General features: G+C 60.8%; 4 protein-coding genes across 10 annotated transcripts in view; 1 reads left to right on the top strand and 3 right to left on the bottom strand.

The window, feature by feature from the left end:
* Positions 1 to 71: 71 nt before the first annotated feature.
* Positions 72 to 1315, bottom strand: SPATA2L (spermatogenesis associated 2 like). The gene is made up of 2 exons (XM_040075631.1): positions 968 to 1315; positions 72 to 890 (listed from the first exon to the last, which is right to left on the bottom strand). The coding sequence occupies exons 1-2, from the start codon at positions 1313 to 1315 to the stop codon at positions 72 to 74; spliced, it is 1167 nt and encodes a 388-aa protein (XP_039931565.1).
* VPS9D1 (VPS9 domain containing 1) lies at positions 1200 to 5779 on the bottom strand. Its single transcript, XM_040075044.2, is given in 17 exon segments — positions 1200 to 1316; positions 1704 to 1816; positions 2035 to 2139; positions 2249 to 2330; positions 2407 to 2600; positions 2678 to 2807; positions 2942 to 3402; positions 3510 to 3595; positions 3770 to 3857; positions 3937 to 3989; positions 4163 to 4225; positions 4366 to 4477; positions 4744 to 4922; positions 4925 to 5004; positions 5007 to 5102; positions 5193 to 5262; positions 5705 to 5779. Coding segments are annotated over 16 exon segments (1926 nt in total). The 5' UTR covers positions 5756 to 5779; the 3' UTR covers positions 1200 to 1316; positions 1704 to 1740.
* Positions 5316 to 13703, top strand: ZNF276 (zinc finger protein 276). 2 transcript variants are annotated; one of them, XM_040075045.2, is made up of 11 exons: positions 5316 to 5399; positions 7263 to 7572; positions 7664 to 7716; positions 8550 to 9050; positions 9789 to 9867; positions 10884 to 10964; positions 11254 to 11364; positions 11439 to 11514; positions 11850 to 11967; positions 12222 to 12321; positions 12922 to 13702. In XM_040075045.2, the coding sequence occupies exons 1-11, from the start codon at positions 5321 to 5323 to the stop codon at positions 13205 to 13207; spliced, it is 1794 nt and encodes a 597-aa protein (XP_039930979.1). In that variant the 5' UTR covers positions 5316 to 5320; the 3' UTR covers positions 13208 to 13702. The 2 variants fall into 2 exon arrangements, with proteins under 2 accessions (XP_039930979.1, XP_058278013.1); XM_058422030.1 differs by lacking the exon at positions 5316 to 5399 and adding an exon at positions 5960 to 6104 and having other exon boundaries at positions 12922 to 13703.
* Positions 13640 to 27967, bottom strand: part of FANCA (FA complementation group A) — a 31955-nt gene continuing 17627 nt past the window's right edge. For all 6 annotated transcript variants that reach the window (XM_040075036.2, XM_040075037.1, XM_040075041.2 and 3 more), the window contains 22 exons: positions 27858 to 27962; positions 27229 to 27371; positions 26684 to 26754; positions 25543 to 25642; positions 24558 to 24757; positions 24325 to 24421; positions 23977 to 24153; positions 22862 to 22935; positions 22224 to 22352; positions 21709 to 21775; positions 21321 to 21487; positions 20943 to 21048; positions 20053 to 20112; positions 19604 to 19708; positions 18883 to 18995; positions 18064 to 18199; positions 16964 to 17026; positions 15684 to 15789; positions 15269 to 15344; positions 14771 to 14912; positions 14180 to 14269; positions 13640 to 13894 (listed from right to left, as the gene is read on the bottom strand). In XM_040075036.2, coding sequence (XP_039930970.1) covers positions 13787 to 13894; positions 14180 to 14269; positions 14771 to 14912; positions 15269 to 15344; positions 15684 to 15789; positions 16964 to 17026; positions 18064 to 18199; positions 18883 to 18995; positions 19604 to 19708; positions 20053 to 20112; positions 20943 to 21048; positions 21321 to 21487; positions 21709 to 21775; positions 22224 to 22352; positions 22862 to 22935; positions 23977 to 24153; positions 24325 to 24421; positions 24558 to 24757; positions 25543 to 25642; positions 26684 to 26754; positions 27229 to 27371; positions 27858 to 27962 — 2435 coding nt within the window. In that variant the 3' untranslated portion in view covers positions 13640 to 13786. The remainder of the gene's footprint in view (positions 13895 to 14179; positions 14270 to 14770; positions 14913 to 15268; positions 15345 to 15683; positions 15790 to 16963; positions 17027 to 18063; positions 18200 to 18882; positions 18996 to 19603; positions 19709 to 20052; positions 20113 to 20942; positions 21049 to 21320; positions 21488 to 21708; positions 21776 to 22223; positions 22353 to 22861; positions 22936 to 23976; positions 24154 to 24324; positions 24422 to 24557; positions 24758 to 25542; positions 25643 to 26683; positions 26755 to 27228; positions 27372 to 27857; positions 27963 to 27967) is intronic.

Below are 27967 nucleotides of genomic sequence, written 5' to 3'. Positions count from 1 at the left end.
CAGTGCCCTGCCGGGAGCAGGGCCCCGGCACGGCTGACCAGTCCATGTCCTTGTGCCAGGCAGCGGCCGTGTCAGGAGCGGGGTGCAGAGCGCTCGGCCAGCAGCATGTCCAGCTCTGTGCGCTGCAGCCAGAGCCGCTGCTGCCGCTCCCCGCGCAGCTCCTGGCCGCGGTGCCGGCCGCGGCAGGCGCGTGCCACGGCGCAGGCGCCGGCGTGCAGCTGCCGGCAGGTGCTGCAGCAGTACGAGGGCAGCATGCCCCGGCGCAGGCAGAGGTGCAGCTGGTAGCAGGGCAGCTCTGGCATGTCCTGGGGGCAATCCCGGGGCTCCCCCTGCACCTGGGGACTTCTGCCGGTGCCTGCCACCTCCCACTCCGTGAAGAGGTGAGCGGAGGTGTCCGGATCAGCGCTGCCCACAGGCTCTGTCCCAAGCGCGCCATCGCAGCGTCCCCAGCCGCTCACGGGCATGTCCTGCGGGTCCCTCTGCAGTGCTGGAGGGGCCCTGTCCCTGCTCCCCGCGTCCTCGGGGCTGTCTGGCATCTCCCGGTAGAGATCCACGCTGTCGCCGCAGTCGGCAGCCGCCCCGCACTGCATCCCCGGGTCCTGCGGCGTCTCAGGGCGCCCCTTGGCACCCCCGTCCCGATGTCGCGCCTCCAGCAGCTCCTGGGCGCGGGGCTGCCGCAGCAGCGGCACCAGCTCCGCCAGGATCTCGCACTCCAGGCGGCAGGCCAGGAAGCCGACGGCGGCGGCGATCAGCGCGGGCCCCGGGGGCAGCCGCTCCACGGCCAGGCGGTGCCGGTCCCGCCGCTCGTAGCCCAGCCGGCCCAAACTCCGCACCAGGTCGGCTTCAGGGAGCGCTGGGCGCAGCAGGTGCACGTAGCCGCCGGAGAAGGTCTGCAAGGAGAGCGGGGAGCGTGGCTGGAGGCGTCTGGGTATCCCCACAACATCCCTTTACCGCCTCAGGGCCTCACCTGGATGGTGCCGAACTCCCGGCGCCACGGGAAGAGGTAGAGGTTGACGGCCGCCAGCTCCAGCAGTCGGAAGGCACCGGCCAGGCCTCGCAGCGCCAGCCCGGGGTCGGGGTGGTCCCGCAGTCCCCGGGCCAGCAGTGCTAGGGCATCATCCTGCAGGGCCCCCAGCAGCGCCGGCTCCTGCTGCAGCCGCTGCCGCAGCCGCTCCGCCACGGCGGGGCCGGGGCAGGTCCCGGCGGGGCCGAACTCCCGCTCCAACGAGCGGCGGTACTCCCGGTGGAACTCCTGCCGGAATTCCTGCCCGTAGTCCTGCCGGTGCTCCTGCCGCAGCGCCGAGCCTGCACACATCCTGCGGGTACAGCGGCGTGAGAGCCCACCCTGCGACCCCGGGACCCACTCCCGAACCCGTGACGATCCCCCCGCCGACGCCTCAGCTCCGGAACTCCGCTCCCCCGAGGCCTCCCCGGCACCTCCCTGATCCCATCCCCCGGTGCCACTCCCCGGGCCTGGTTCCTCCCGTTTCCCCGCCCCCCCGAGGCCCCCCGGTGTTCCCACCCGGGCCTGGTTCGGTCCCGGTTCCCCCCCTCCCCACCTGCCGGTGCCGCTCGCGCTCCCTCCCCGCGGCCCGCGGGCCGGAACGCACGTGCCGCCCGTAGCTCCGCCCCCGGGGCGGGGCTGAGCCCGCGCCGCAGCGCCCCCCGCCGGGCGGGAGGACCCGCGGAGGGGGCGTCAGCACCTGGCCGGGGGTGCGGGGGTCCCGCGCCGCCCCCTCCTCACTGCAGCGACTCCACGTAGGACAGGGCGCTCTGCAGGGACGTCAGGCAGTAGCCCTCCTCCCCGATCAGGTACCTGTGCCACGGCCATCACACTGTCACCACCGGGGACACCACCACGGGCACCGCAGCACCGCGGCTGGGGCAGTGCCACGACCAGGACACCGTCACAGCCGCCACCCCTCAGCCCTGCTGCTGTTCCGAGCCACCTCCCGCCCCGACAGCCCCGTGCCGGGAGGGTGACGGTGCCCTGAGCCCAGGGGTGCCTGCACGGCCCAGAGCCCTGGCACGTACCCCTCATGGATGAACTCCTCCAGGGCAGCACACTCGGAGAGCAGCTGGGGCAGCCCCGTCTGCAGCACCACGTAGGACAGGATGGGCAGCAGGTCGTCTGCCCCGCTGTGACAACAGGGGCCATCAGCTGCGGTGGCCACCGGGACTGGTGCCCCAACACCTGCCCCTCGCTCCCCTCACTCCCCATCCCGCTCCGTGTGGTTCCCGTACTCACATGGCGGCCGTGGCCAGGCTCCGGCCGTCCCGGCTGCCGCAATACTCCTCGGCACACTCGCAGATGCCGCGCAGGGCTCGCACTGCCGGGGGCACGGGGCGGGCGTCAGGCTCACGGCCCCCCCCGGGCTCCCTCCCCGCGTCCCCAGCGCCGCTCACCGATGCACTCCAGCTTCCTGCGGGGACACGTCTCCAGCGGGATGAGGCGCAGGTCCTGCACGGCGGAGGCGTACGCGGGGCGGCCGGGAGCGGGCGGGAAGAGGCGCGAAGCCAGGCCCATGTCGGCGGGGCTGGCGTGCCGGTGCCGCTCCATGCTGCGCGCCAGGGCCGCCTCACGGGGCTGCTGCACGGTCCTGCGGGCACGGAGGTGATGGGGGAGTGCCAGGAAGGGGTCGGTGGGGCTCGGACCCTCCAAGGAGGGTGATGGTACCTGTAGAGGGCCAGGAGCGGGGCCCAGAGCGGCGGGAAGAAAGCCTCCTCCAGGCAGGCCAGGCACTGGTCCTTGCCGGCGGCGGTGCCCAGCCCCTCGAAGGCCAGCAGAGTCAGAGCCAGCAGCCTGTCTGGGAAGGGCGAGTCACGCAGCACTGTCCTACCTGTCCTACCCACACTGAGACCCCCCCACATCCTGCCCACCCCGTGCCCCGAGTCAAAACGGGGCGCGGGAGAGCCCCCCACGCCCTCGGCTGCCCCTCACCGATGGCGTTGTGGATGTCCCTCACAACGCCCTTGAGCAGCTCCGGCAGCGCCGTGTCCTTCCCGGAGCTGGCCGGGGGCTCCGCGGGGGCCCAGCCCTCGGGGGACGCCAGGAACCGCTCCAGGTCCTCGAAGGAGCTTTCCCGGGGGGTCTCGGGGGGCTCGGCGGGGCCCGGGGCGCCGCTGTCGGCGATGGGGGTGCTGGACTGGCTGTGCCGCAGCGCGGCCGGGCCGTGCTCGGGCACCGAGAACATGCAGTGCAGGCTGCGGGACGCTCGCAGCCGGCGGCCCCCCGGCTCGGCGGGCAGCGAGGAGCCCCCCGCGTCCAGCGACAGGAAGGAGAGAGCCGAGGGGGAGGCGGGGGAGGCGTCGGCGGGGCCGCGGCTGACGGCGGGGTAGAGCCGGGCGTACACCGCGCACTGCAGCCGCCGCAGCAGCTGCGTGATGGGGTGCTCGGGGCAGCTGTGGGCAGAGGGATGGGGTGGGCAGAGGGATGGGGTGGGCGGGGGGGCACCGGCAGCAGCTGCAGCCCCCCGGCTCTGGCAGGGCCGTGCCCACCCCAGCAGTACCTCAGGAGGCAGGAGAAGAGCCCTGACACAACCGAGAGATCCGCCGGGCTCCGCTTCAGCTGCGCCTTCCACTGCCTTGGCCAATCCTGGGGAGCGTCCAGGGCTAGTCATGGGGATGGTGCAGCACCCTGCCCCATGGCACGGCCTCCTGCCCCATGGCACGGCCTGCTGCCCCGTGGCACGGCCTCCTGCCCCATGGCACGGCCTGCTGCCCCGTGGCACGGCCTCCAGCCCTGTCAGCAGCCCCTGGACGCACTCACATGGTCCTGCTCGTACTCGAGGATGGCAGCGTAGAGCGCTCGCTGCTCCTGCTCCTCGGGAGTGAGGGCCACGCTGCTGGAGAACCTCCTGGAGACACCCCGGGCCAGTGAGGGCCCTGCTGGGTGTCCCCACAGCGCGGGGTCCCTGCGGTGACACCCCCACTCACCGGTTGGCTGCCTCCTGCAGCCGCAGCCGCCGCTCTTCCATCTTGCGCTGCAGCTGGGCCAGGTACAGTTAAGGGTCCAGAGCCACCATGGCTCCCACCCACTGCCCTTCACCCTCTCCAGCCCCCAGCTGGGTTCCCCAAAGCCTGCGTGGGGCTGGTGACACCCAGGACAGGGCAGAGGCTCTCCTGGGGCCGGCTCTCGGAGCACTCCCACTGGCAAGGATACAGTCTCCTCTCGGGCCTTGGCGATCACCAGGTTCTCCATCATCTGCCGCTGCAGGGACAGCGTCTGCAGAGCAGGAGGGGAGTTGGGAACATCAACCCGCACCCTCCAGCCACCAGTGGGGAGCGGGGGTCCCCCAGGGACCCTCTCCCTGCCTGGCTGCCGGTTCCATGCAGCTCCCAGCTGCACCCCAGCTCCCCACTTGCCAGGGATGTCTTCTGCACGGCCTGGCTTGGGTTCAGCCGCGCCACCCGCGCCTCGTAGGCCGCCTTCAGCTTCTGGTTCTGCAGGGAGGCCTCCTCCAGCGGGGTCAGCTCCCTGTCGGAACAGCCTCAGCACTCGCCGCAGGGCGCAGGACACGTGCCTGGACCACATCCTGCTCCCTGACTCCCCCGGCAGGCATGGGGCCACCGCCAGTCCTTGTGTTGCAGTTCTTGCCGGGCTCCGTGTCCCAAACCCCTCGTGTTTGAACCCCCCCACGTCCTACCCGCTGTGTCTGAGCCTCCCGTGTCCCAGCTGCTGTATCCCAGCCCCCCATGCTCCACCACTCTCTGTCCCAGCCCCCGTGTCCAAGCCCCCCGTACTTCCGTGTGCTCTGTGCCTCAGCGATCTGCAGCTTCTGGAAGATCTCCGGGGGCAGGAACGGCGAGAGCTTGCCCCCCTCGTCCGAGCAGACCCGGCGGTGCCTGGGGAGGGGCGCAGGGCCCCCGCCCCGCTCCTGTGGGGCCGGTTTCACCTGGGCTTTCCCTGGGGAAGGGGGGCAGGACAGGTTCGGCTGTGCCCCTCCACCAGCCTGGCCCTGCTGGGGGGGCACCCGGCTCCCCAAAATGGGACCCCCACCCCTCCTCACCCAGCGCCGCCGCAATGGATTTGACCCTCTCCAGGCACTGCTCCGCCAGCTTCAGCAGTTTTGGGGTGTCAGGGGTGACCCCCTCGCTGTTCTCTGCGGGGAGGGGGTGTTGAGGTCGCTGCAGGACTGCCAGTGACCACCTTGGTTCCACGGGTTGGGGGACGACAAGGGGTCCTGCCTTACCTGTGCCTGCCTCCTCCTGCAGGGCCTGGGCGATGAGGGTGATGCTCTTCAGGTACTCCACGTAGGCCTCCTGCCAAAGCGGGGGCTGAGCGGGGACCGCCGCGGCTGCGGGGAGCTCGGGAACCCGCATGGCCCCGGGACCGAACCGGAGGCGGGGGAGCGCAGGGGTGCTGGCTCAGACCGGGGATGCAGCCCCGGCAGTGTGGCGTGAGTCCGGGGATGCGGGATGAGTCCGGGGATGCGGGATGAGACCGAGGATGCAGGATGAGACCGAAGATGCTGCCCCGCGGCTGGGGGTGAGGCCGTGGAACGAAGCCGGGGGATGCGGAGTGAGCCCAGGGATGCAGGAGAAGCCGGGGATGCGCGGGGAACCCAGGGATGCAGGAGGAGGCCCGGGGATGCAGCCCCGGGGCCGGGGGTCGATCCCGGGGACGCGGTGGGGAGCCCCGGGGGTGCAATCCCGGGGATGCGGCTGAGCCCGGCGGTCCCTCCCCGCCCGTGCCCGCTCTCACCCTGGTCCTCCCGGCGCTGTCCATGCCCAGGGCGCCGCTGGCCGCCCTCATGGCTCCCTGCAGCCCGCGGCCCCCCCGGCCCTGCGCGGGCCCCTCGGCGCCCCCCGGCGCGGCCATGGCCGCGGGGCCGCCCGGAACGGCGCTCTGGGGCCGCGGGCCCGCCCTGAGCGCGGCGGGAACGGACCGGGCGCGGCGGGTCCCCCCGGCCGGCGGGGGCGCTGCGGGCGGGCGGAGCCGCCGGGCCCGGCGGGGACGATGAAGCGCGATCGGCGCGGGCGGTTCCTGGCGGCCCCGGGCGGACCCCGGGCCCCCCCCGCGCCCCGCCGGACCCCCGGCACTGCCGCCCGCGGCCCCGAGCCCGCCGAGCCCCCCGCGGCCGCCGCCTGCGCACCGGAGGCAGGTGAGGCCCGAGCGCGGTGGGGAACGGGGCGGGGGGAGCGGGGGGGCGCGGCCGGAGTCGCTTCCCCCGCGCCGGAGCCGCTGCGGGGCCGCCGGGACGGGCTGCGAGGAGCGGGTACGGGCGAGCCCTCGGTACGGCGGGGCTCCCTCCGCGCCGCCGGGCTCGGAGCCGCCGTGCCGGGACTCGGCGCCGAGCGGGCGGCGGGGCGGAGTGCGCCCGTTTGTGCGGAGTTTCTTCTCCCCTGAAACGCCGAACGTCCCGGTGCCGGTGACGGCGAGGTAAGGAGGAATTCGGCGCACGGGGAGGGAGAGCCGGGGAACCTCCCGCTGTCTCGGGGTGCTCGGCCGCTGCCTGCTCCGGTTTGGGGGTGAGCGGGACCCTCCCTCCATCACGGTTTGGGGGTGACCGGGGTCCTCCAGCCGTCCTCCTTGGGGTTTGGGGCTGCTGATATCCGGATGCGTTGCAGCTGGGGCAGGAGATAAGCGGCGTCGCCAACGGCTCCGTTGGGTGCCGTGACACCGGCGCTGCCCCGGGGCAGCGGGTGGGACGCGAGGCGCTCACAAACGGGGGGTTCAGCCCCCCAGGACACTCCCCCGGGAGGTGCTGCTCTGTCCCACCGCTGTCACCACCCCCGCGGGCTGTGCTGAGACCCCCATCGCTCCCAAGGCAGGGGAGCCCGCTCCCAGCGCAGGGTTGGATCAGGGCCGGGCAGAGGCTGTGCTCAGGGTTCCCTTCGCACCCTTGGGGCGCAGCGGAGGGATGGAAATTATCCCGCAGAGTGGGAATGCCTCAGGTCACTGAACTGGGTGACACTTTGCATCCTGCCCCGCTATTCCGGGTCAGGACCTGCCCCACTCCAGGGCACTGTTGGGGAGCTGAGGAATGGGACGGCCAAGGGACACAATGCCAGCTGTAAATACTTGGGAGATAGCTGCTGAAACCAAGGGATGGCACTGGCAGAGTCCTGGGAACACCACAGCGCAGAGGAGGCGCTGCCATCGGGACAGCGGGGTCAGAAGGACTGATTTGGGGCCGGCTGGGTCTTTTCCTGGATTTTCCATGCTTTTCTGAAGGCAGGGCTGAGGAGGCAGCTGGGATGAAGGGGAGGGAAACACCTTTGCGTGCACCGGCGCCATCCCTCTTGCTCCTCCTCGGCAGGAATCGGCAGAGCCCTGAGCACCGGCTACTGCCGCCTGTGCCACGGCAAGTTCTCCTCGCGGAGCCTGCGCAATGCCTTCGGCAAGGTGCCCGTGCTGGGGGAGAACTCGGAGAAGCAGCGGCGCGTGGACCAGGTGTTCTTCGCCGACTTCCAGCGGCTGGTGGGAGTGGCGGTGCGGCAGGACCCCGCGCTGCCTCAGTTCGTCTGCAAGAAATGCCATGCCCAGTTCTACAAGTGCCGCAGCGTCCTCCGCGCCTTCATCCAGCGGGTGAACGCCTCGCCCACGGGCCACGCCAAGGCCAAAGGAAAGTACGTGGCCTTTCTTGCCTCCCGGGAGCGGCGCCGTGCCGGGGTCCCTTGGCGTTCCCCGGATCCCACCGTGCCGCTCTGGTTTTTGCAGGAGCAGCGGGGGCCAGGCGCAGCCGGGTTTGGAAGGAGGTGCCTCCTGCCTGGGTGAGTGCCCGCTCCCCTTCTCCTTCTGCCACATCACTCATGGAGGGCTGGGGTGAGAAAGGAACGCATGCGGGGGGTTCTGGAGTCCTTCGACACGGCTGGTTATGGTTCCCCTTCCTCCCTCTGGCTTCCCAGGAGAGTCTTCACCTTCCTGAGCTGGGCCAAACAGGCAGAGGCTCACCTGGGGTGGGCAGAGCAGATTCGGGTGGCAGTGCCAGGCCTGTCCCAGCTGCTGTTGGGCACTGGGGGCAATTGGAAATGTCCTTTTAGCTGTGAATGATGGGGGGACGTGGTGGAGCCGCTGTCCCTGGAGGTGTTTAAGGAAGGACTGGATGCCACGCTCAGTGCTCTGGTCTGGCCGACAGGGTGGCATTTGGTCATGGGTTGGACTCGGTGATCTCAGAGCTCGTTTCCACCCTCAGTGGTTCTGTTCTGGCCCTTTGGGGTGGCTCATGGGTTGGACTCGGTGATCTCAGATCTCATTTCCACCCTCAGTGGTTCTGTTCAGGCCCTTTGGGGTGGCTCATGGCTTGGACTCGGTGATCTCAGAGCTCATTTCCACCCTCAGTGGTTCTGTTCAGGCCCTTTGGGGTGGCTCATGGCTTGGACTCGGTGATCTCAGAGCTCATTTCCACCCTCAGTGGTTCTGTTCAGGCCCTTTGGGGTGGCTCATGGGTTGGACCCGGTGATCTCAGAGCTCATTTCCACCCTCAGTGGTTCTGTTCTGGCCCTTTGGGGTGGCTCCCAGCTGCCTTCTGGGGCAGCCCTAGGGGGAGCAGACCCACATCCCCGTCCCCTCCGTGTCCCTGACCGTGCCGCCTCTCCCTGGCCAGTCGACCTGATCACGTCCAGCCCGCAGTGCCTGCGCAGCCTGGTGACGTGGACGCACGCGCACGCCGGCGGCTGCGCCTCGGTGCCGGGGCTGCGGAGCGTGCTCTCCTCCGAGTACTGCGGCGTCATCCGCGCCGTCTGGGGCTGCGGCGACGGCCACGACTACGTCATGGACACGGACTCGGACTGCAGCTCCGCGCTGCTCGACACCGCCCTGCCCGTCAAACGGGAGCGCGGCAAGGGCGCGGCGCAGCAGCGCTTGACGGACAACGGCGCCGGCGCGGACGACGCCGAGGCCGTTCCTGCTCCCAAAGCCCAGCGAGCTCCGGGAAGGACGGCTCCCTGCCAGCAGCCCGCCGGCAAAGGGACCGCGGCGGTGCCGCCGGACGTGGAGAAGGAGCCGCCGCAGGACAGGGAGCCGTCGCCCTCGCAGCTGGACGGCGCGGCCTCTGTCCAGGAACAGGCCCTGCCGCAGCCCCTGTCCCCGCTGAGCACTGCCACAGGTAAGGGGTTTGCTTCCTGATCTCCCTCCCGGCCTCAGGGGATGGACAGGGAGCTGGAGAGGTGGCCCAGGAAGCCACGAGGGGCTGGGCCCTCTGCTTGGAGACTGCTGTTCCTCAAGGAGGGCACAGATCCTTCTGGGAAGTGCTCAGAGATCCATCTCTGATCGGGGAGGAGGATGCCGAGCAGTGCAGAAGGGGCAGGGGAACACAAGGTCGTACTCCTGGCCCTGTGTGCTGTTTCCCCTCTGACAGAGGGAGACCCTGCTGCCAGGCTCTTCCTGGGGATATGGGATGGGCACGGATTCCTCAGCACCATGTTTGCCAGACGTTTCTTTTGGCTCCACCCTGAAGCTGGGTTTCCCTTCTGTCCCTAAAGGCAGACTGCTGAGTGGGTTTGGGCTGGGTGCACTGCCCCAGACACCGCTTCCAGAAGCAAGGAATTAACACCCATTTTGAGTTCCAGAGGTGGGGCTGTGTTTAGCTCCTGCACCCACAGGAGACGTCTGCTGCTGGACACAGGAGTGGCGGCTGGGACAAGTCTTTCAGTCACAGGGGGAACCAAAAGCTGCTCCTGGGAGCTGCAGGGTCAGGGTGGAGCCCAGGCAGAGCCGTTTCTGGGCAGAGGGGACGGTTTGGTTTACACCATCTCTGATCGCCACGGAGCACGTACTGCCCACGGTGTGACCGTGGGTCTGCTGCTTTTCCTTGTAACTCACCGTGTTCTCCTTCGTCCCCTAGGACAGTTGAGTGGGAAGCAGGTTCTGTCTGCAACGTCGGATGAGCGGGTAAAAGACGAGTTCAGTGACCTTTCTGAGGGGTGAGAGAAGAGTGGGTTTAAAATAGCCTAAATGTCTTCTTTGCCAGTGGGAACTCCCCAGCCCGGAGAGCTCTTTCTCCACCGGCGCCGGGGGCTCGGAGCGGTGCCTCCGGGCTCTGAGCTCCCTCCCCTGCTCTGGGGGGTTTGCACATGCGTGTGCTGCGTGTCTGTGGGCTGCTTCCAGCAATCCTGGCCCCCTCTCTGCGCTGGGGAAGGAGCCGTGCCGGGAGCTGCTGCTCCAGAGCCTCGGGGCGGTTCCCTGCGCGGCTGGGGCTGCGGGAGAGCAGCGGGAGCGGGAACGCAGGCACGGGGTGGCACGTGGAGAAACCACCCCACTGCTCCCGGGGAGAGCCGTTAACTGGGGAACGGGAGCGGGAGGGACCTCTGTGACAGCTCCACAGTCCGTTGTGAGCGAGAATTTGGCTCAGGTGTTTGGAATGGGGCTGTAAATACGCAATTCCGGGCGTTCCGAGTCTAAAGGGCCAAGTGCAGAGTGGCTCCGGTGTCAGCTGAGGCTGTCAGCTGTCACATTAAAAGGGCCGCAACAATCTATTGCCTATTTCCCGTCTTCAGGAATTAATTGCTTCTTGCTTAAAGCCTAAAAGAAGGGAAAAAAAAAAAATCCAAAAACGGCTGTTACATTTGAGGGAGTACAGAATGACCTGCAGCTTCATTAACCTGCACCAGGCAATTACGTGACATTCTTGCTCCACAAAATTCTTTTCCCAGCAGAGGAAGCGGCAGCCACATCCCTCACCCATGAATAGATCCTTTCAGTAACAGCCGGGATTTTTGTTGTTTTTTTTTTTGTTCTCCTGACAGTGGTTTGATTATTCCTGCAGAGATTTAGCCCTAAAAGGACCTGGTTTGGGTCCTTGCTGTGTTTGCTGGGGGAGGACACGTGGAGTGTCTGTCTGCTGTGCTGTGGGGGAGATGGATGTGCTGGGAACGGGGAGCTGCTGGTGCCGAGGGTCAGCCCGAGGTCACGTTGGTAAAGGGCAGCTTCTCTCCCTCAGGGACTTCTTGAGCGACGATGAAAGCGAGAAGAGGAACGTGCAATCTTCAGACGACTCCTTCGAGCCTTACCCCGAGAGGAAGTAAGGGGCTCTCGGGGTGGGTGGGGGGCTGGTGCCCACCCCCATGGGGCCGACCCGTCTTTCCTTCTGGCTGTGTTCCCTCCACGTTCCTGCCTGGGGGTCACAGAGATGCCCCCGAGCTCCCCACTGGGTTAAATTGGCTGGGCCCCCATCCCCAGCCTGGCACAGCCACAGCCCGGCTCATGCTCCTGCTCTGCCAGGTCACAGTCAGGTGTAACAGCTGGGGACACTTTGCTGGATCTAAAACCAAGATCGAGTCTTAAACCACTGTCCTGCTTCTTTCTTGGAGGGTTTCTGGCAAGAAAAGCGACAGTAAAGAAGCGAAGAAGGCGGAAGAGCCCAAAATAAGGAAGAAGCCGGGGCCTAAGCCAGGCTGGAAAAAAAAAATCAAATGTGAACGGTAAGGAGGGTGTGTCAGGGCTGGGCTGGGCCGCAGCCCCACGCCCACAACACCTCACACACCTCTGCTTGCAGGGAGGAGCTGCCCACCATCTACAAGTGTCCTTACCAGGGCTGCACTGCTGTCTACAGAGGGGCTGATGGCATGAAGGTGAGCTCGGGCTCTGCTCCTCTCCCGCACTGGAGCCACTTCCGTGTGAGCAGAGGATCCCTGATGGGTTTAATTCCCCACCCCGTGCTGCAGGAGGCAGTGAGCCACTAAAAGCAGCCTGCAGGGAGTCCTGGCCTTTTCCAATCTGCTCTGGCTCTCCCTGTTTCTCCTCTCCTGGGAGCTTTCCCCTGGCTCACAGCAGCCCTTGGAACAGGCTCCACTGTCTCCAGCTGCCAGGGGTACATTGGGATGCAAATCCTGCTTTTGCACAGGGTGCTCTCGGTGTTTGGGGGTCCAGGCTGTCCCCTGTCAGCAGCTCTGTCCTTGCTTTGCAGAAACACATCAAGGAGCACCACGAGGAGGTGCGGGAGAGGCCCTGCCCTCACCCCGGCTGCAACAAGGTGTTCATGATCGACCGGTACCTGCAGCGGCACGTCAAGCTCATCCACACAGGTGTGTCCAGCGCCTGACAGGGGACAGGTTTGGGGTGTCCAGCGCCTGACAGGGGACAGGTTTGGGGTGCTGAGGCTCTGGGCTGGGGGGACAGGGCTCCCTGTGTGCCTGTGAGCATGGAACGAGCTGTTGTGCAGGGGATGTGAGGCAGGGGAGGGGTTCAGACTCCTGCAGGGAGTGTGGGCGGCGGTGTGTGCGGGACACGTTCCAGGAATTCGGCAGAATTCACGGGTGTCTCCTGTTTCCCGTGGCAGAGGTACGGAATTATATCTGTGATGAGTGTGGGCAGACCTTCAAGCAACGCAAACACCTCTCGGTCCATCAGATGCGGCACTCGGGAGCGAAGCCCCTGCAGTAAGTGATTCCAGCGGGGATCAGAGGGAGCATCACTGACCCTGGCACAGTAATTCTGGGGTACAAGCCCTGCCTGCAGCTGGCAGCGTCCTGGCTGGAGCACTTTAAACAGGATGAGTGAGGAGAGGGTCACGGAGCACCGCTGCTGTGAGGAAAGGCTCAGAGTGCTGGGTGTGTCCAGCCTGGAGAAGATTCCAGGGAGACCTTAGAGCTTGCAGTGCCTAAAGAGGCTCCAGGGGAGCTGGGGAGGGACCTGGGACAAGGGATGGAGGAACAGGACAAGGGGGAATGGCTTGAGTTAAATGGGATATTGGAGAGATACTCTTTCCTGTGAGGATGGTGAGGCCCTGGCACAGAGTGTGGACTCCCCATCCCTGGAAGTGTCCAAGGCCAGTCTGGATGGGGCTTGGAGCAACCTGGGCTAGTGGAAGGTGTCCCTGCCCTGGGCAGGGCTGGGATGTGTTCAAGGTCCCTTCCTGCCCAAACCACCCCAGGTTTCTGTGATCCAATGAAATGTCCAACGCCTGCTCCGGCCCCAGCGCTCTCCGTGGCCGAGCGAGGCAGCACCAGGCTGGTGCTGAGCCCCCTCTGCCCTCGCAGGTGCGAGATCTGCGGGTTCCAGTGCCGCCAGCGCGCGTCCCTCAAGTACCACATGACCAAACACAAAGCCGAGGCCGAGCTGGAGTTCGCCTGCGACCAGTGCGGGAAGCGCTTCGAGAAGGCCCATAACCTCAACGTCCACATGTCCATGGTGCACCCTCTGACCCAGACTCAGGACAAAGCCAAGCCGCTGGAGCCGGAGCCCATCCTGCTCCTCACGACTTCAGGGACTGCGGAAGGCCAGGCGGTGAAGCCAGAGGTGACAGCGCAGCCCGAGCCCACCTGAGGGGCCGGGGGCGCGTGCCCAGCCCAGCCCAGCCCCGCAGGAGCCGGACGGCGGCGGAGATTTTTAACCTACGTTTTTAGTCTCCTCGAAGAACTGGGTGGAATTAGCTTCAGCTTGCTCAGAAAAGGCTTGTTCTCCTGCAGTGATCTCCATGCTCACGTCTGATTCAGCAGTGTTGTACTAAGAGTGTCTAATCCCAGGGGAGGGGACAGCACCCCGCCGTGTCCCCAGCCCCACACACACCCTGTAGAAACCAAGTTGGCCACAACTGTTCCCTGCCTGCACAGAGGTGCCCCCGGGGGCGCGAGGGGGACAGAGGACAGTGGGACAACTTTAAGGAGACGTTTTGGAAAAGAAGAAAAACAACAACAACAACAGGAAAAAAAAAAAGACGACGTAATTATGATTCCCAAAGCAAGTCTAAACTGAAAATTTGTAACCTACTTTTTATTGTAACGAGAGCTTCATGGTTATGCTTGTAATAAATTATTTACAAAGTAATTTGAAAAGAAATGGCCCAGGTGAGAAAGGTGGCTCCTTGTGTTAGGTGTAATCGAGGTGTTGGGCTGGGTCCATTCCTCAGAAGAGTTCCAGCTCTTCCTCCAGCTCCATGTCCACGGCAGGCTGTGAGAAGCGCTGAAGGGCGGCTCTCAGCTCCGGGTCCAGTTCTTCACAGGTGCTCAGGAGCTGGGGAGAGGACAGGGAGCCGGTTTAGATCTGCTCGTGCTTCCTCAAAGCCGGTTCCAGCCACACCGGGGCATTTTGCTGCTTTCTCAGCCAAGCAGAGGCAGAAGAGGGGGGAACTTCCACTCGTGGCTGTGCCTGACAATCCCCTCAGAGCGAGCGGGAGTGGCCACACGAGGGCAGGGCCCGGTGCGGGAGGTGGCCGTGGCACCGGCTGAGCACCAGGTGTCCCCCCGTGCCCGAGGGAGCAGCAGCGGCTGGGAGGGGAGGGAGAAGAGCTGCACGTACCGGCTGTATGTTCCCGCAGCTCTGGGCAGGGCAGTGCGGGACGGCTCCCAGCAGGAAGCGCCGGGCTGCAGAGATCAGCTCCAAGGGATCCTGCACCACACGGGACAGAAGCATCACCCTCAGCAGAGAGGCAGGAGCCACCACCCCACACCCTGCTCAGAGGGCAGGGGGTGCTCAGCGTCTGGGAGCAGCCCTGGCAGTTCCTCTCTGCCCCAGGGGATGAGGAGCCTGCACAGGAAGGTGCAGGGAGCAAGAGGGATGCTGCAAGTGCTGCTGCAAGGGAAGAGCTAAAGGATAGGATTTATTACAAGAGGTTTTAAGCTGGAGAGGGGTAGATTTAGACTGGAAGAAATTTTACTCTGTGAGGGTGGGCAGGCCCTGGCACAGGGTGCCCAGAGAAGCTGTGGCTGCCCCTGGATCCCTGGAAGTGTCCCAGGCCAGGTTTGACACTGGGGCTTGGAGCACCCTGGGATAATGGGAGGTGTCCCTGCCCATTGCAGGGGGTGGAACAGGACAAGGTTTAAGGTAATTTCCAACCCAAACCATTCTGGGCTATGACAGGAGAAAGAAAAGAGTCCAGGCTTTGCTTACGTGCTCTGTGGGGTCTTGATCAGACTGTGGCAGGACTTCCCCTTCCACAAAGAGCTGCAGCAGCTGGATGTACATCTGCAGTGCCACGCCGAGGAAGGCCGGCTCCCGCCGGAGCAGCTCCCGCTGGAAGCAGGGGGTGAGGCTGGAGGGGGTCACACGTGGGCTCTGTTAGCTCTGGGTGATGGGACACGCACAAGGCAAACACAGCTGCTGCTCTGCCCTCATTTGAGTCCCACTGCCAGCAGGGCCGCCCCAGGAAGCGAAATCGGCCCCAAAACCTGGTGTTTGGAGCACAAGGCTGAAGGGACGCTTGTAGCAAAGCTCTTTAGCAAAGAGCTCCTCAAGCAGCATCGTGCCCTGGCCAGGTGCTCTGCCCTGCACTGAAGGTAAGAGGTCACTGCTCACTGACAGGCCAGCAGTGCTGTTACCTCCGTGCCCGCTGCTGGGTGCCACCATCGCCCGCAGCCCCTCCGTGCCCCCAGCCCAGCAGGACGTTACCTGTAGAACGCCAGGGGCAGGAGCCGGCTGTGCCGGTCCGAGGTCGCGCTGCGCAGGACGTGGAACTTCCCGGGGTCTGCAAGGACAGGGGGAAGCACTGAGCACCTTCAGAGGGCCTCAGGTCACCTTTCACAGAGGTTGCACAGTTTCCTTCCAGGCCGCAATAAAATACGGGCGCTTGGGGGTGGTGACCAGCAGGAGAAGCAAGCTGTCCCCTCAGAGAAGCAGGAGCGAGACTGAGTTCAGTCATTCCTGATCATCAACTGGCTCTGCCATACTCTGGGACAGAAGCAGGATGTTCTCAGCTGTCACACAAGTGGGTTTTGTGCTGCTTCCAAAGGCCCAGCCCTTCTCACAGGGACACTCCAACCCAAGGGATTGGGATCGTCCTTCCAGCCCCGGGGACAGGACTCACCTCTCTCTGCCGAATGGAAGAGAAGTGGCCAGGATGTGCCCCTCTCTTCCAGGCACTGCAGGATCTCCAGGGACCATTCCAGAGACGTCTGGAAATCCACTCCTTCCTGGGTGTCAGAAAGGAGAACTCTCGTTTCTCTTGGGCTGTGGTTGCATCAAAGCAGAAAGGAACCCCCACAGGAGACTGCACACAAAGTGCTCTGCTAAAGGACCTTAGGAATTTAGCCCAAGCCTCTCCCCTCACCTGGCAGCCTGGATTCCCTCAGGGGGATCGGGCACCGGAGCGAGGCAGTGCCTTCCTCACCAAACCAGGCACCACAGGGCTCCCTGAGAGAGGGGAAAGCTGCGTGGTGGCATGGTTTGGGTTGGAAGGGACCTTAAAGATCATCCAGTTCCACCCCTCTGCCATGGGCAGGGACTCCTTCCACTAGACCAGGCTGCTCCAAGCCCCATCCAGCCTGGATTAACCAAGAGACTGCTGCACATCCTGCACCCACCCCACTGGAGCAGCTTCCGTCCCCTCTAGTGACAACACGTCCTGGAATTATTGTGGGGTTTCTTTTTTCATTACTCGTTTCACATGGATTAACCTCCCAGCTCCGTCTGCTCAAGACGTTTCTCTCCTCCCTGGCTCTTCCCCCAGACTCTCCCACGGATAGACTGAGACCAAATGGTTCTTTCTGCCTCCAATGCGCTCCCTGATCCCATCTGTGAGGTGACTCCCCAAATGGCTGCACTTCAAAGCTGAGGTGACAGCAAAGGGACAGAAACAAGCCTTCACAGGCAGCAGCACGCTCGGGGCAGGCAGCTGCTGGAGGCAGCCTGTCATCTTTGCTCCTCCACTAAATAACATTAAACCATTTGGAAACAAACGTTCCTCCTTCCTGGGCAGCCCTTCTCCCGTGAAGTACCACATCCCAGCCTGAGGAAAAACGTCCTCTGACAGATGTGAGATGCTACACAAGAGCAGAGTGAGATGCGAGGTTCCTGCGCTACCTGGGAGGTGTGAAGTCTGACCAGGAGACTGAAAACAGCAAATCATCCAGGAGGAGAAATGAAAGTAGCGAAGGGGGAGATAACGTCAGTGAGAGGAAAACACAGGTTTAATCTGATGGGAACAGAAGGGCTTTCAGCAGGCTTGTCTGGGGTGTTGCTGATCCCTTCCTCCCGGCAGAACAAGCTCCCAGCCTTCCCAGTGCTGCTACGAAGCATTTTCGGGCAGCAGACCAAGCTGATCAGACACATCCAGTGTCATGAGAATTCCCTCGGGGCTGAACTCACCTTTGGTGCTATTCTGGCTGAGATGAGATCCAGGAGAGAGAAGAACAGCAGAGCAACAAGGAGCTGCGAGGAAAAGAGGCTAAAAGTCAGTTGTGCCTGTAGTCGTGCCTTGGAACTCGGCCTTTGCAGTCAGGGAATAGGAACATTCCAGCAGGCACATTCCCAGGCTGGGCCTGGATGAACCACAGAGTGCTTCACCTGCCGGGACCCCAGCTCCCCCCAGCCCTCCCACGGTTCCCACTCCCCCTGGAACCCTCCAGCAATTCCGAGGTGAAAGCTGCAGTTACTCCCTGTGTGCCAAGTGTACTCAGTGACACCAGACTGGCAGCACCTGGCTCCAGACGAGCACAAACAGTGCAGGAGTCAATCCCACAGGAAGAGGAGCTGCTGCCTGGAGCAATAAAACCTCCAGAGTAAACAGGAGGCCCAGGTTCCGCTTCAGCGCTGTCACCTGCGAGCCTCTGGCCCAGGGACACTCCCCATGCTGAGCCCTGAGCCTGGCTCTTCCCTGGAAAACCAGCAGCCAGAACTGCCGGGCAGCAGCTCAGCCTCCTCCTCAGAGAATCCCCCTTGCACCGAGGCGACAGGCAGAGCCTTTTCCTGGACCAGACTTGGGAAAACCCTCGGGAAACCTGTCCCTGGGAATCCCAGCACAACTTCCCAGAGCCCTCAAAATGCCTGCACCGCTGTCTCACAAACTTCCTGCGTCTCCTCAACTTTCCAGCCAAGTTGCCCAAGCTAAGATCCACAAGGACTGCTCCTGGAGGGAGAGGGAATCCTGGCACGCCACGGACCGAGCTCTCCGTCTCTGCAGGGCTCTCTCCAGCTGCAGTTTATAAAGCAGCTGTTGAACAGCCCTCCCAGACTTCACAGAGTCTGAGCTAAAAGTCTAAGCTTGGAACAACTTTGCCTCCAGGATAAGAATTTAGCAACTGGCAATTTGCAGCCGCCTCTTATCAACCACCCACCAGCAAGAATTCCCAGCAGGGGTTACCAGGGATGCAGCACTATCCCAGGACAACTCCTCTCAGTTAAAGGCCTCCTGCTCCTGGTTTTCAGGTGGAGGGAAGAGCAGACACATGAAGTGCACCCAGCCTTGCCTGCTCTGCGTCGGCCCCCAGCCTCTGCAGCGCCTCTCGTCCTCGTGGGGATTGCTGCAGGATGGCACCATGGAGGAAGGCAGCTGAGAGCCAAGGAGGGTCAGAGACGGGGAAAACTGCCCCTGAAGAAAGGAACCTGGGAAACAGAACAAGCGTGTCATGGGTTTGCAGGTAAAAAATGGGGAAAAGTGCCGCTGGGAATGGGAAGGAAAGAGGGACTCGGGCAAAGGTGCAAATTTGTGACTGGGACAAAAAATTAAACCATCCTCTTCATTTTGTTTTCCCTGCAGTTGGATGCTACATGGAGGCAGTTGTAAAAAAAGCCAGAGTCTAGAAGCAGACAGAAGCATTCTCAAATCTCTTTTATCAGTGGTTGGACAGGCAGTAACTCTATACTCCAGAAGCATGTGATTATCACCTGCCTTAACCTGCAAGGAGATTCTTACATAAATTCCCAGCTTCTGGAGAAAAGCTGCAGGGCACTGACAGTGTAAGGACAGGTAAAGAAGGAAGCAAGCAGCCACTGAGCAGCCTCAGGAGCCCAGATTCCCCAAATCCAGGGAGCAAAGGGTGTGGCAGCTCCTGGGAATGACTCAGCCCCGCGCTAAGGCTGTGCCTAGCCAGGACTCTGCCTTCCAGCCTGCTCTGGAGATTCCCTTCTCCTTTTGGGGAAGCTCTCTGACCCACATTACACACAGGGCCAGACTAAATCATTACCATGACCCACTTTGAGTTTAAACCCTACAGAGGAGTCTGTCCAGAGCTGTCCTCAAGCCCAGGTGAGCATTCCATCCTCCCTGCGCCATCCCTCACACGCACCTGGTGCTCGAGCCATGCCAGCCCCTCAGTCTGTCCAGTTCTTCTGCAAGTGGAGCCCCAAAGAGTCTCTCCCACTGGGAGCAAAGGATTGGCTCCAGCCTTGGCCACCAAAGCTGGGGACAAAGATGGAAACCAGCAGCATTAGGAGTGGGGTGCTTGATGGTTGGTTGCAGTCAGACACAGCCAGGTACTCAGAGAAAGGGTTTTTTTTCTCCCCTCCTTAGTGAAAAAAGCCCAAGTTGTACATGCACAGGTCAGAAAATGGGAGAAATTTCACGTCCTGGGAATGCAGAGGGTCAGCTGTGACCGTGCTCACACCACGGTGCCCCGGGACTCCCCTGGCAGGACCAGTCACAACGGAAGATCTGTTCCACAGAGGTGGTGGCCACGCTCAACACGTGCACCAAAACCGTGTAAAACTGCACACAAGGAGTTACACACAGGGGAGACAATAAAACCTGGGATTTGGGGGCATTTTGGTGGCTTGTGATGTAACAACCAGCCCACACACTGCATCAGAGCCCAGGACAAGCCCCCCCAGCTCCCCACTCTGACACAGCCCCCGTGGCAACACCCCAAGGAGCCCAGAGCTGGGATCGGTGACGCCAAGGGCTCAAAAACACCCTGCAACTTTCCCAAAGCTTTGAGAGTTTCTGTTACACACTCGGGCAGTGTTTAACACAAGCTCCCAGAGTCAGAGAACCACAATGAGATCAGTCACCGCTGCAGAGAGGAGCACCAGGGGACACTCGGTTTGACAGGTGGCCAGGGCCTGGCTGAGCCCTCCTGCCGCGTCCTCACTCTCCAGGCTGGCGTTCAGCAGGCCCTGCAAGAGCACAAATGACAGGATGGCTCCACGCGTCCGTCCCTGCTGCTCCAAGGCCCTCGCCGAGCGGGTGTAAATGAATCACAGATAACTGTAGGGGTCAGCACGGCTCAGCGAAAGAAACCGGCACCAGCGGCTCCTTCCCCCACCGGCTCTGCTGCATTGTGTGAAAATTCACCTCCACCACCGCTTCCCCCTGCTGCTCCCCCTCATTTCCCCGGTTACTGCTCCTCTCGGAATCACACCCAGGGTTCTCAAAAGGAGGGTGCAAAGGGGAGGCCTCGTGTGCCAGGAGGAAAGCTCTGAGCAGGGGCAGAGAGGCAGAGGGACAAAAGCGGCGTTACCCTGAAGAAGTGAGCTGTGATGTCGTAGGGGAGCGCGTACCCTCTGGAGCAGACGTTCTTCTGCAGGAGGACACGGAGAGGGAAACAAAAATCACCATTCCTGCCCTTTGGATTTCCTGAGAGCACTCTGGGTGTCTGGCACAACGGGGCTCAGGCAGCACAGAGCCACCCCGTGAATGCTGAGCGTCAGCTCTGGGGCAGCAGCGTGGTTTCTGTGCAGAGCACTCCCACGGAGCTGAGCTGCACCCACGAGTGCAGGGTGGCAGCAGCAGCAGGATTCACGGCCTTGGGGTGAGCAGAGGGTGCTGCCTGTGCCCAGTGTGACAGCGCAGAAGGGCCTGGAAGGGCCAGTCAGGAGGAACAAACAGAAATCAGCTCTCCTCGGAGCACAGAGCAGCGTCCCGAGGGACCTGCAAGGCAAATGAGACCTCCAGAAAGCTGCAGGGATGGCCTGGATGTTTCTCAGGGGGATGAGGAGGATCTCACTCCACAGCAAAACAGCCCAAGGCACTGGCATGACAGAGGGATTGGAGGAGGGCTCAGGCTCAGCCCCTCCCAGGCCTGCACAGAAATGCTGGAGGTTTGGAACCCGCTCCACCAAAGGGACTCCCAAGGATTCGCTCTTAGTAGTGTAAAATGCCACCAAAACTCCAAGTGAATGAATCCAAAAGTCACAGATTCATGGAATGATTTGGGTTGGAAGGGACCATGGGCAGGAACACCTTCCACAGACCAAGTTGCTCCAACCTGGCCTTGCACACCTCCAGGGATGGGGCAGCCACACCTTTTCTGGGTAATTTGGATGCGACCTCCTTCCCTAAATTCAAATTCAAGGTGTTTATCTAGAGCATTTACCAATGAGCAATCCCCCTCTGTCTCAGGACACCTACCAGCTCAGAGTTCACAAAACAGAAGAAGCTGTCACAGTCCAACACTGCTTTGTTCCCTCTCCAGCACGTGGTGATCAGGGTGGACGCAGGGAGCCCGACCAGGATCCTTAGGCAGGGAAGAATGAGAACTGAGTTACTGTCAGGGAGAGAATCGGCCTCGCCACGAAGCTGTGTGACATCCAGCCTGGCAGGGGCGACTGGCAGGGATGGCACATGGAGACACAGCTGGTTCCAGGGGGTGCCAGGGAATAAAGCGTCCCTTACGCAGCTGTCCCCGCGACGCGCGGCGTCACCGTCGCTGCCGTGGGGTCAGAGGGGAGGACGCTGCGCTCACCAGCGCTGCCGGAGGCGTTCCCCGCTGCTCAGGCCTGCGCTCACCTGGTGTGCAGCAGCAGCTCCTGCTGCCTCCACAGCTGCTGTCCCAGAGCAGATCCGTGCTGGCTGCCTGTCAGCCTTCCCTGGAGAATCTCAAGCAGGAAGTGTCTCCGGGCAGCTGAGGAGCCGGGAGGCAGCTTTGGCCTGCACCTCAGCTCCAGCACCAGCTCCTGAACAGGGTGTGGGGAAACCAGTGAGGGCCAGGCACCAGCCTGCCCTCAAACCCCCTCTGTTCCTCTGAAGCGACCAGAGATCAAGGAGAGAAACCTCTCTCAATCCCCACAGCTCAGCTCACACCGAGAGCCGAACGGAGCCGCGCCAACAGCGAGGGATGAGGGAAGGCTTTGGTCAAGTCTGGGGGCTAAACATCCAGCTCAGAGCCTGAAATCACCTGCAGCCTGCAGAGAATCTCGGGGCTGAGCGACACCTTCGACCGGCCACAGCCACCCTGGTCCAGCCTGAAAGTGGGGGACACATGAGGTAACTCACCCTGCTAGCCCAGGGGAAAGCACACTTCAAATGCAGTCAGATGCTTCAGGTGAACACAGAGCTCAAACACGGTGCTTTAAACAAGCCGCAGCTGAGACAGCAGCTCTGCTCTAACCACCCTCCTCATTCTCCAGCTCCAGCCACTCCCCCCTGGGGCACTGGTGCTTGTCTGGCCACACAAACCTGAGTTCAAAGTCAGCTTAAAAAGGACAGGCAGACGAGGGGCCCCCCTCCGTGGCTGCAGCCCCAGACCTCTGCCACCTAGAGCAGGATGCTTCTGCACAGGCTGGTGAGTCCCAGGGCCACCTCCCACTGCCCCTTCCAGCCACAGCAGCAGGGAATGTGTCCCCAGCCCCTCATGGCTCCAGGGCACAGCCTCAGGGCATCACCAGAGAGGGAAGTCGTGGCACGGAGTACCTCTGTGAGGAGTCCAGGAAGGCGTTGATGATGACCCCACACGCCTTCTCCAGGTCCCCATCACAGCCACCAGCAGCAGAAGGGGCAGGAAGGTACCTCTGATAGATGGCCCAGGAATGGAAATCCTGTCTGGGCGTGGAAAAGGAGGGGATGGGAAAGCTGCTGGAATGGTGCCCTTCCCTTGATGGGTAGGGAAGCCGACACATCAAGAGCGACGAGCGATGCGTGCTCAGATAAAAGCACCGTGTAAGAGCAGACACAAGGAGTCCTCCAGCAGACCCCACCCAGCTCTGGGGAGGGTTTGTGACAGGGCATTTGGAAGGGCTGCACATGCAGGGTGAGCCCCACAGAACCACGGGATGGTTTGGGCTGGAAATGACCCTAAATTCCAGCCAGCCGCACCCCCTGCCACGGACAGGGACAGCTCCCACCAGACCAGGCTGCTCCAAGCCTGTCCAACCCGGCCTTCCCACACCTCACCCCAGCAGCGCCCGAGCTCAGGACAAACCACAGCAGGCAGCAGGCATCTGTGTCCTGCAGCAACTGTTCATTTACTTCCTGATTTTCAGTGCTTCTCCCTAATTTTGATGGGAGACTCCTGGGCTATTCCCTTTCCAAGGGAGCCCCTTGGCCCTTACCTCTCCGAAGCAGAGAGAATGTCCTTTTCAGGGCACACTTCCAGCTCCATCAGCAGCCACTCTCTGAAAGATAGCTGGGAAAAGCCAGGATTTAGGAGCAGGGAAGAACAGCAAGGGAAATAACTTGTGCAGAACAGCCACCTGCTGCCCAGCATAAAACCTGACTTTCGCTTCATCTCCAGACACAATCCCACGTGGATTAAGAGACACGAAACAAGAGACATCAACCCGAGGAAGTTCCTGCGCTGTTTCTCTTATTAAAAATAAATAAATATATTCAAGCTAAAACCCTTCTGGCTTTCAAAAATTCATGGAAATCCCACAAGGCTGTCTCACACACCCCCATCCCTTTGACATTTCCAAACACACTCATCACCTCCAAGCCCAGGTACCAGGATGAAGGTGTGTTATTAGAAATAAAGGTGAAATGAGCCAAGCACCTCAGTCAGACAGGCTGTGTGAGCATCAAAGAGAGGTTCTAACACAGTTCCAGCCCTGGACACTGAGCCAGCCAAGCACAAGGAGTCATTCTAGGAACACCACAAACTCCTCTGCACAAAGACAAACTGGTTTTGGAGGAAGCAGGTTTAAAAAAAAAAAAAAAACAAAACAAGAGACTTTGCAAGGGTGGTACAAAGGGAATAGCTGAGATGGTTCGAGCCAGGCAACCCAAGGTGCACAGGTGGCTCAGGGGATCTTTGGCATTCAGAGCACCAGAAAAGCAAGGATTTCCAGTTATTTGCCTCCCCATCACTTCCCAGAGAGCCCACAGGGAGCCAGGGTGATGGACAGGCCCTTGCTCTGCAGTCCCTCAGCTTCCGTGGCTCGCCAAGCTTCCTGCTTCCACAAGAAGTAGGACACTAAAGTTTTAGCTCTGGTTTTCTCTTTCTACCTTATCACCCCCATCAAATAACACCGAGCACACATCCCAGCCCACACAACTCAGCTGCCAGACAACTCCTCAGGGATTTAGTTCTTCTCAGGTATTTAGTTCTTACTTTCAGGCATTAAGTCCCAACCAGAAGCTTTTGATCACCAAGAAGGAAATTGCAAAGGGCAGATCTAAAAAAAGTGAGAATTAGAGGGCGAATTTGGGTGATGGAAAAGGTTTATACCTGGAATGCCTTTTCCTTCAGGAGCTCTTGGAAGCGTGCTTGCCTCCATAGGCACAGGCTGGCTCTCCTGGAGTTCAGAGAGGGGCAGGACAGGGAACTCCAGCTCAGGGCAGATGTGGTCTCCTCACACAGGACTCCCCGAGCTTCCAAGCTGAGCCTTGGCACGAGGTACTGGAGCTGGGATGAAAAGACCACACCCTGCAGGAGGCTGTCACAGAAGCAGGCCCAGAGATGCATTTTTCACTGTTTTCCTGCTGTAAAGTGATATTTGCACAGGGCCCTGCAGCAGGAAATCGGGCTGAGACTGAACCCTTCCACAGACAACAGCAAAACCTTTTCCCTTTTTACCTTTTTAATCAGGCCAGGAGGAATCAAGGCACAAAAATCTTCACGAGAACAGGAAGAAAACTTGCACATCAGGTAAGCTGCTGCTGCAGTGCAAAACCTGAGAGAGGAAAGGGAAGAACTCCGTTGTCTGGTTGGGTCAACCACCTCCAGGAGCTCTGGAAATCCTCCACAGGAGCCTTCCCTGCATCCCAAAAACCTGGGGGAGCGGGGAGGGGCGGGATGCCCCATCTTACCTCAAGCAGAAGGCAAAGGACTCCTCTGTTCTGCACACCAGCAAGGAGCTCCAGTACTCAGAAACAGAAAGGGCCTTTCCAGGAGCAGGCTGAGAATCCCCAAAATGGGCTTCCACTCCGGGAATTAAAGCTCTGCACTCACTTAAGTGGATCACAAAAGCTGCCAGTCCCAAAATGTGAGCGGCACCGAGGGAAGGACCCTGGAAGGTAAAATCGGCGAAAGGCAGGAAAGATAAATTTTGGTAACTTTGTAACATTTCATTTGTAATATTCTTACATTTTTGTACCATTGCGACATTTTTAATATTTAATATATATTGATACTGTAATACTTCACTTGTATTATTGTAACATTTTGTACCAAAACACCTTTCTGAGGGGAAAAACACCCAGTAAAGGGGCAGGACACTGTTTCTGCTCACAGCTGAGCAGATGAGAGACAACCCACAGCGGAACTGGAGGTTTCTGTAATGCAGCAGCCTGAAATAACTGACTGTAAATTCAGATTTGGGGATTCTCTAGGCTTCTTAGCTTCTCTGACAGCTAATTTAGTCTATCAGCCTCTTCTTTTCACCCTCGCAATACCACAGGGTAGAGGAAATGAACCAAGGAGTTCTTTAATAGCAAAACGATGCGCTGCTGCAGCCCAGGTAGGAGTATCTTAATTTTATTTTTAAATCTTTACAACTGAATTATTCAACGTGGAAGCTTAGGAATGAAGCATTCTACCATTTTCCTTTTGTCTCTTTCCTAAACTTGCCTATTTTTTAGCTTCTGTTAAAATGCCTCGGAATGCATTAACCTTCCACAAGTGGCATTTCTGTAGGGAAAAAATTCTCCTCACGTCGCTGAGGGCAGCTTCATGGTCCTGTGGGTACTTTTTGGAAGCCTGGAGGGCTTTGGAAGCCCGTCCACAGTGCAGCCCAGCTGAGGAAACGGGGTGGGGTGGCCTTTAGCAGCCCAGGATTCCAGCTGGAGAACTGACCTGATGAAAGATGAGCTGGCAGAGCCTGCCCAGGAGCGCAGGCAAGAGATTCCTGTGTCCACACATCATCTTCACCAGCAAGGAGAGGCACGGGCCCTGCCTGCAGAGGGTGAAACCACGGGCCCATTAAACTCATCCCCGACACGGGAACGGGTAATTAAAGATGTTTAAACACCCTGGAGCTGATCCAGCTGGTCTGTAAACACAGCACAATTATCATTCCCCTCACAGGCTCAGAGGAAGGGGCGTTTTGGGGGTCCCTGAGCAGAGAAGCCCTCAGCAGTGCCCTGCCTCACACAGTGGCTGGCACCTCGAATACTTGTTGTCGTCTCAGGAGGCCAAAGTGGCCCCAGAGGCGACAACAGGGACAGGGGGAGCTGCCTGGGGCGCAGGGTAAACTGAGGCAGAGCGATAAATGCCATCAAAAATCAAAGCAAGCAGGAATTGCTGGGACTAGGAGGGATTCTCCCACCCAGCTCACAGAAAAGCCCATCCTCAGAGGAGATCGGGGTTCAGACACCATTTCCTGGCACTCTTTGTTTGTCAGGTGTTTTACAGCGATCCTGGGCAGAGCGGTGCAAGAGAGGGAAGGATGCCCTGGCTGCCAAGGGGAGCACCAGGGCAGCTGGGATCCCAGCCAGCTCCTCAGCACGGCGTCCTTGTTGCCCGACAAAGTGATTTTCCACTGACACAGTGCCCGTGATGTTTACGGGCTCTGCTACACAGAGGAGAGCTGAGATGCTCCCAGGGCAGGGCAGCACTGCCTCTCCTCCTCAGCCAGCCCAGAACCCACCCAGTCCTTGCCAGGGGGAAGGAATTCCGGGCTAAAAGGGATTGGATTCACTGCCATCGCCCAGCTGGGCTGAAACACCTGGGCACTGTTTGTGGGGGCGTTTAATCCCTTCACAGAGCACAAAGCAGAGCCAACGGCCACTTTGCTGAAGGGATCTGGAACAACAGAGGAGAAACACGTTCTATTTGCTCATGTACATTCATTCTTGGAGTGCAGACACTTCACCTGCAGCTGCCAGCCTGGCACCAGGGGTGTGAGCACACAAAGTCCCTCCTCAGCCCTGCACAAGTGCTGCAGTTCTGGTTATCACCCAGTTTTGGCTCTCCTGCCCTTGGACTCCCATCTTACCTGTCGGGAGGGTTAAAAGAGGAAGCAGCAAGTAGGGTTTGGCAGAATGATGTCAGCAGAAGATCAACTACCTGAAATAAAAAGCACCAGGAATAAACCTGGAATAAACCCCACACTGCTAACTCCTGCTTGTCAGGCTGGATACCTAAACCTAGTTCTCTGCTTTGGGTGTATCACATTTCCTGACAATGAAACAAGGGAACAAACTGGTTGATGAGATTCACTACAAGTTGAACAGATCCACTGTCACTGAGGATGGAAAACAAAGCCAGTAAGAGCCCAGGAATGACCCCAGCACACAACAAACACCAAGACAAGGCTGTTGAGGAAAGCCTCGCTCATTGCAGGACTGCTCTGCTAGGAAATATCTCCAGATCCTTCATCCAGCAGCTTGCAGGTGGTTAAAACACAGGGACAGTGCGTGCAGGGCAGGATAAGGGAGACAAAAGGAGAAGGGTGTTTCCTGCAGACAAAGCAGCCTTTCACACCTTCCGTCCAGATGCGTTTTCCCCACAGTTCCTCACCCAAACCAGACCGGTACTCACGCTCCGGTGGCACGGGGCCAGCCTGGGGGCAGGGACGGCCACTTGGACTGGGGAATCCAAAGGAGCAGCGTCATTCTCCTCACTGCTGTCACCCAGCACACGGCCGAGTCTGTCCGAAACCACGGCGGTCTGAGCTGCCACGTCTGCGGGGCCGGGACAGGGGGACAGCGGGAGTGAAACGTTTACAACCCCCCACAGCAGCAAGAACAAGCAAGGTATAAACTCATCAGTCAGAGTCAAAAGTGTGTTAGTAAAAGCTTTAGTAAGCAAAACATGTTGGCTGGGACACGGTGGATCAGCATCAGCATTATTTTTTCGCAGTATTATTACCAACACGCCTCAGGAAGTTTTCACACCAGAGAGGAAAATGCTTCCCAAAAGGTCCCGAGTCACCCAAGAGCGGGGCAGCAGAGACTGGTGTGATTATCACCAAGATAAGCCCCGAACAAACACGGGAATACATCAGACAATAAAATGTACATATTCATAGCTGGAAGGATTATCAGCTCCGAAGGATTACCAGCTTCAGGTACCAGTGGCACTAACTCCTGCTGTGCCTTTGGCCAGCACCAGCCACGCTTTGTTCAGGCAGCTTTGGGGACAGACAAGGAGAAGCAGCTCCCTCATACCTTCCCACGGAGCCTGGTCCACTGCCAGCGTCCTGAGCTCAGCCAGTTCAGCCTTCAGCTGCTCAAAAGGCTCCTTGGAATGGCTGGGCTCTGCTCTGGAGTCATCTAGA

This window comes from Hirundo rustica, chromosome 11 (genome assembly GCF_015227805.2).
Source record: "Hirundo rustica isolate bHirRus1 chromosome 11, bHirRus1.pri.v3, whole genome shotgun sequence".
In the NCBI taxonomy this organism is placed as follows: domain Eukaryota; kingdom Metazoa; phylum Chordata; class Aves; order Passeriformes; family Hirundinidae; genus Hirundo; species Hirundo rustica.
The sequence above is the reverse complement of the archived record's forward strand: the minus strand, read 5'-3'. Positions and strand labels throughout refer to the sequence as shown.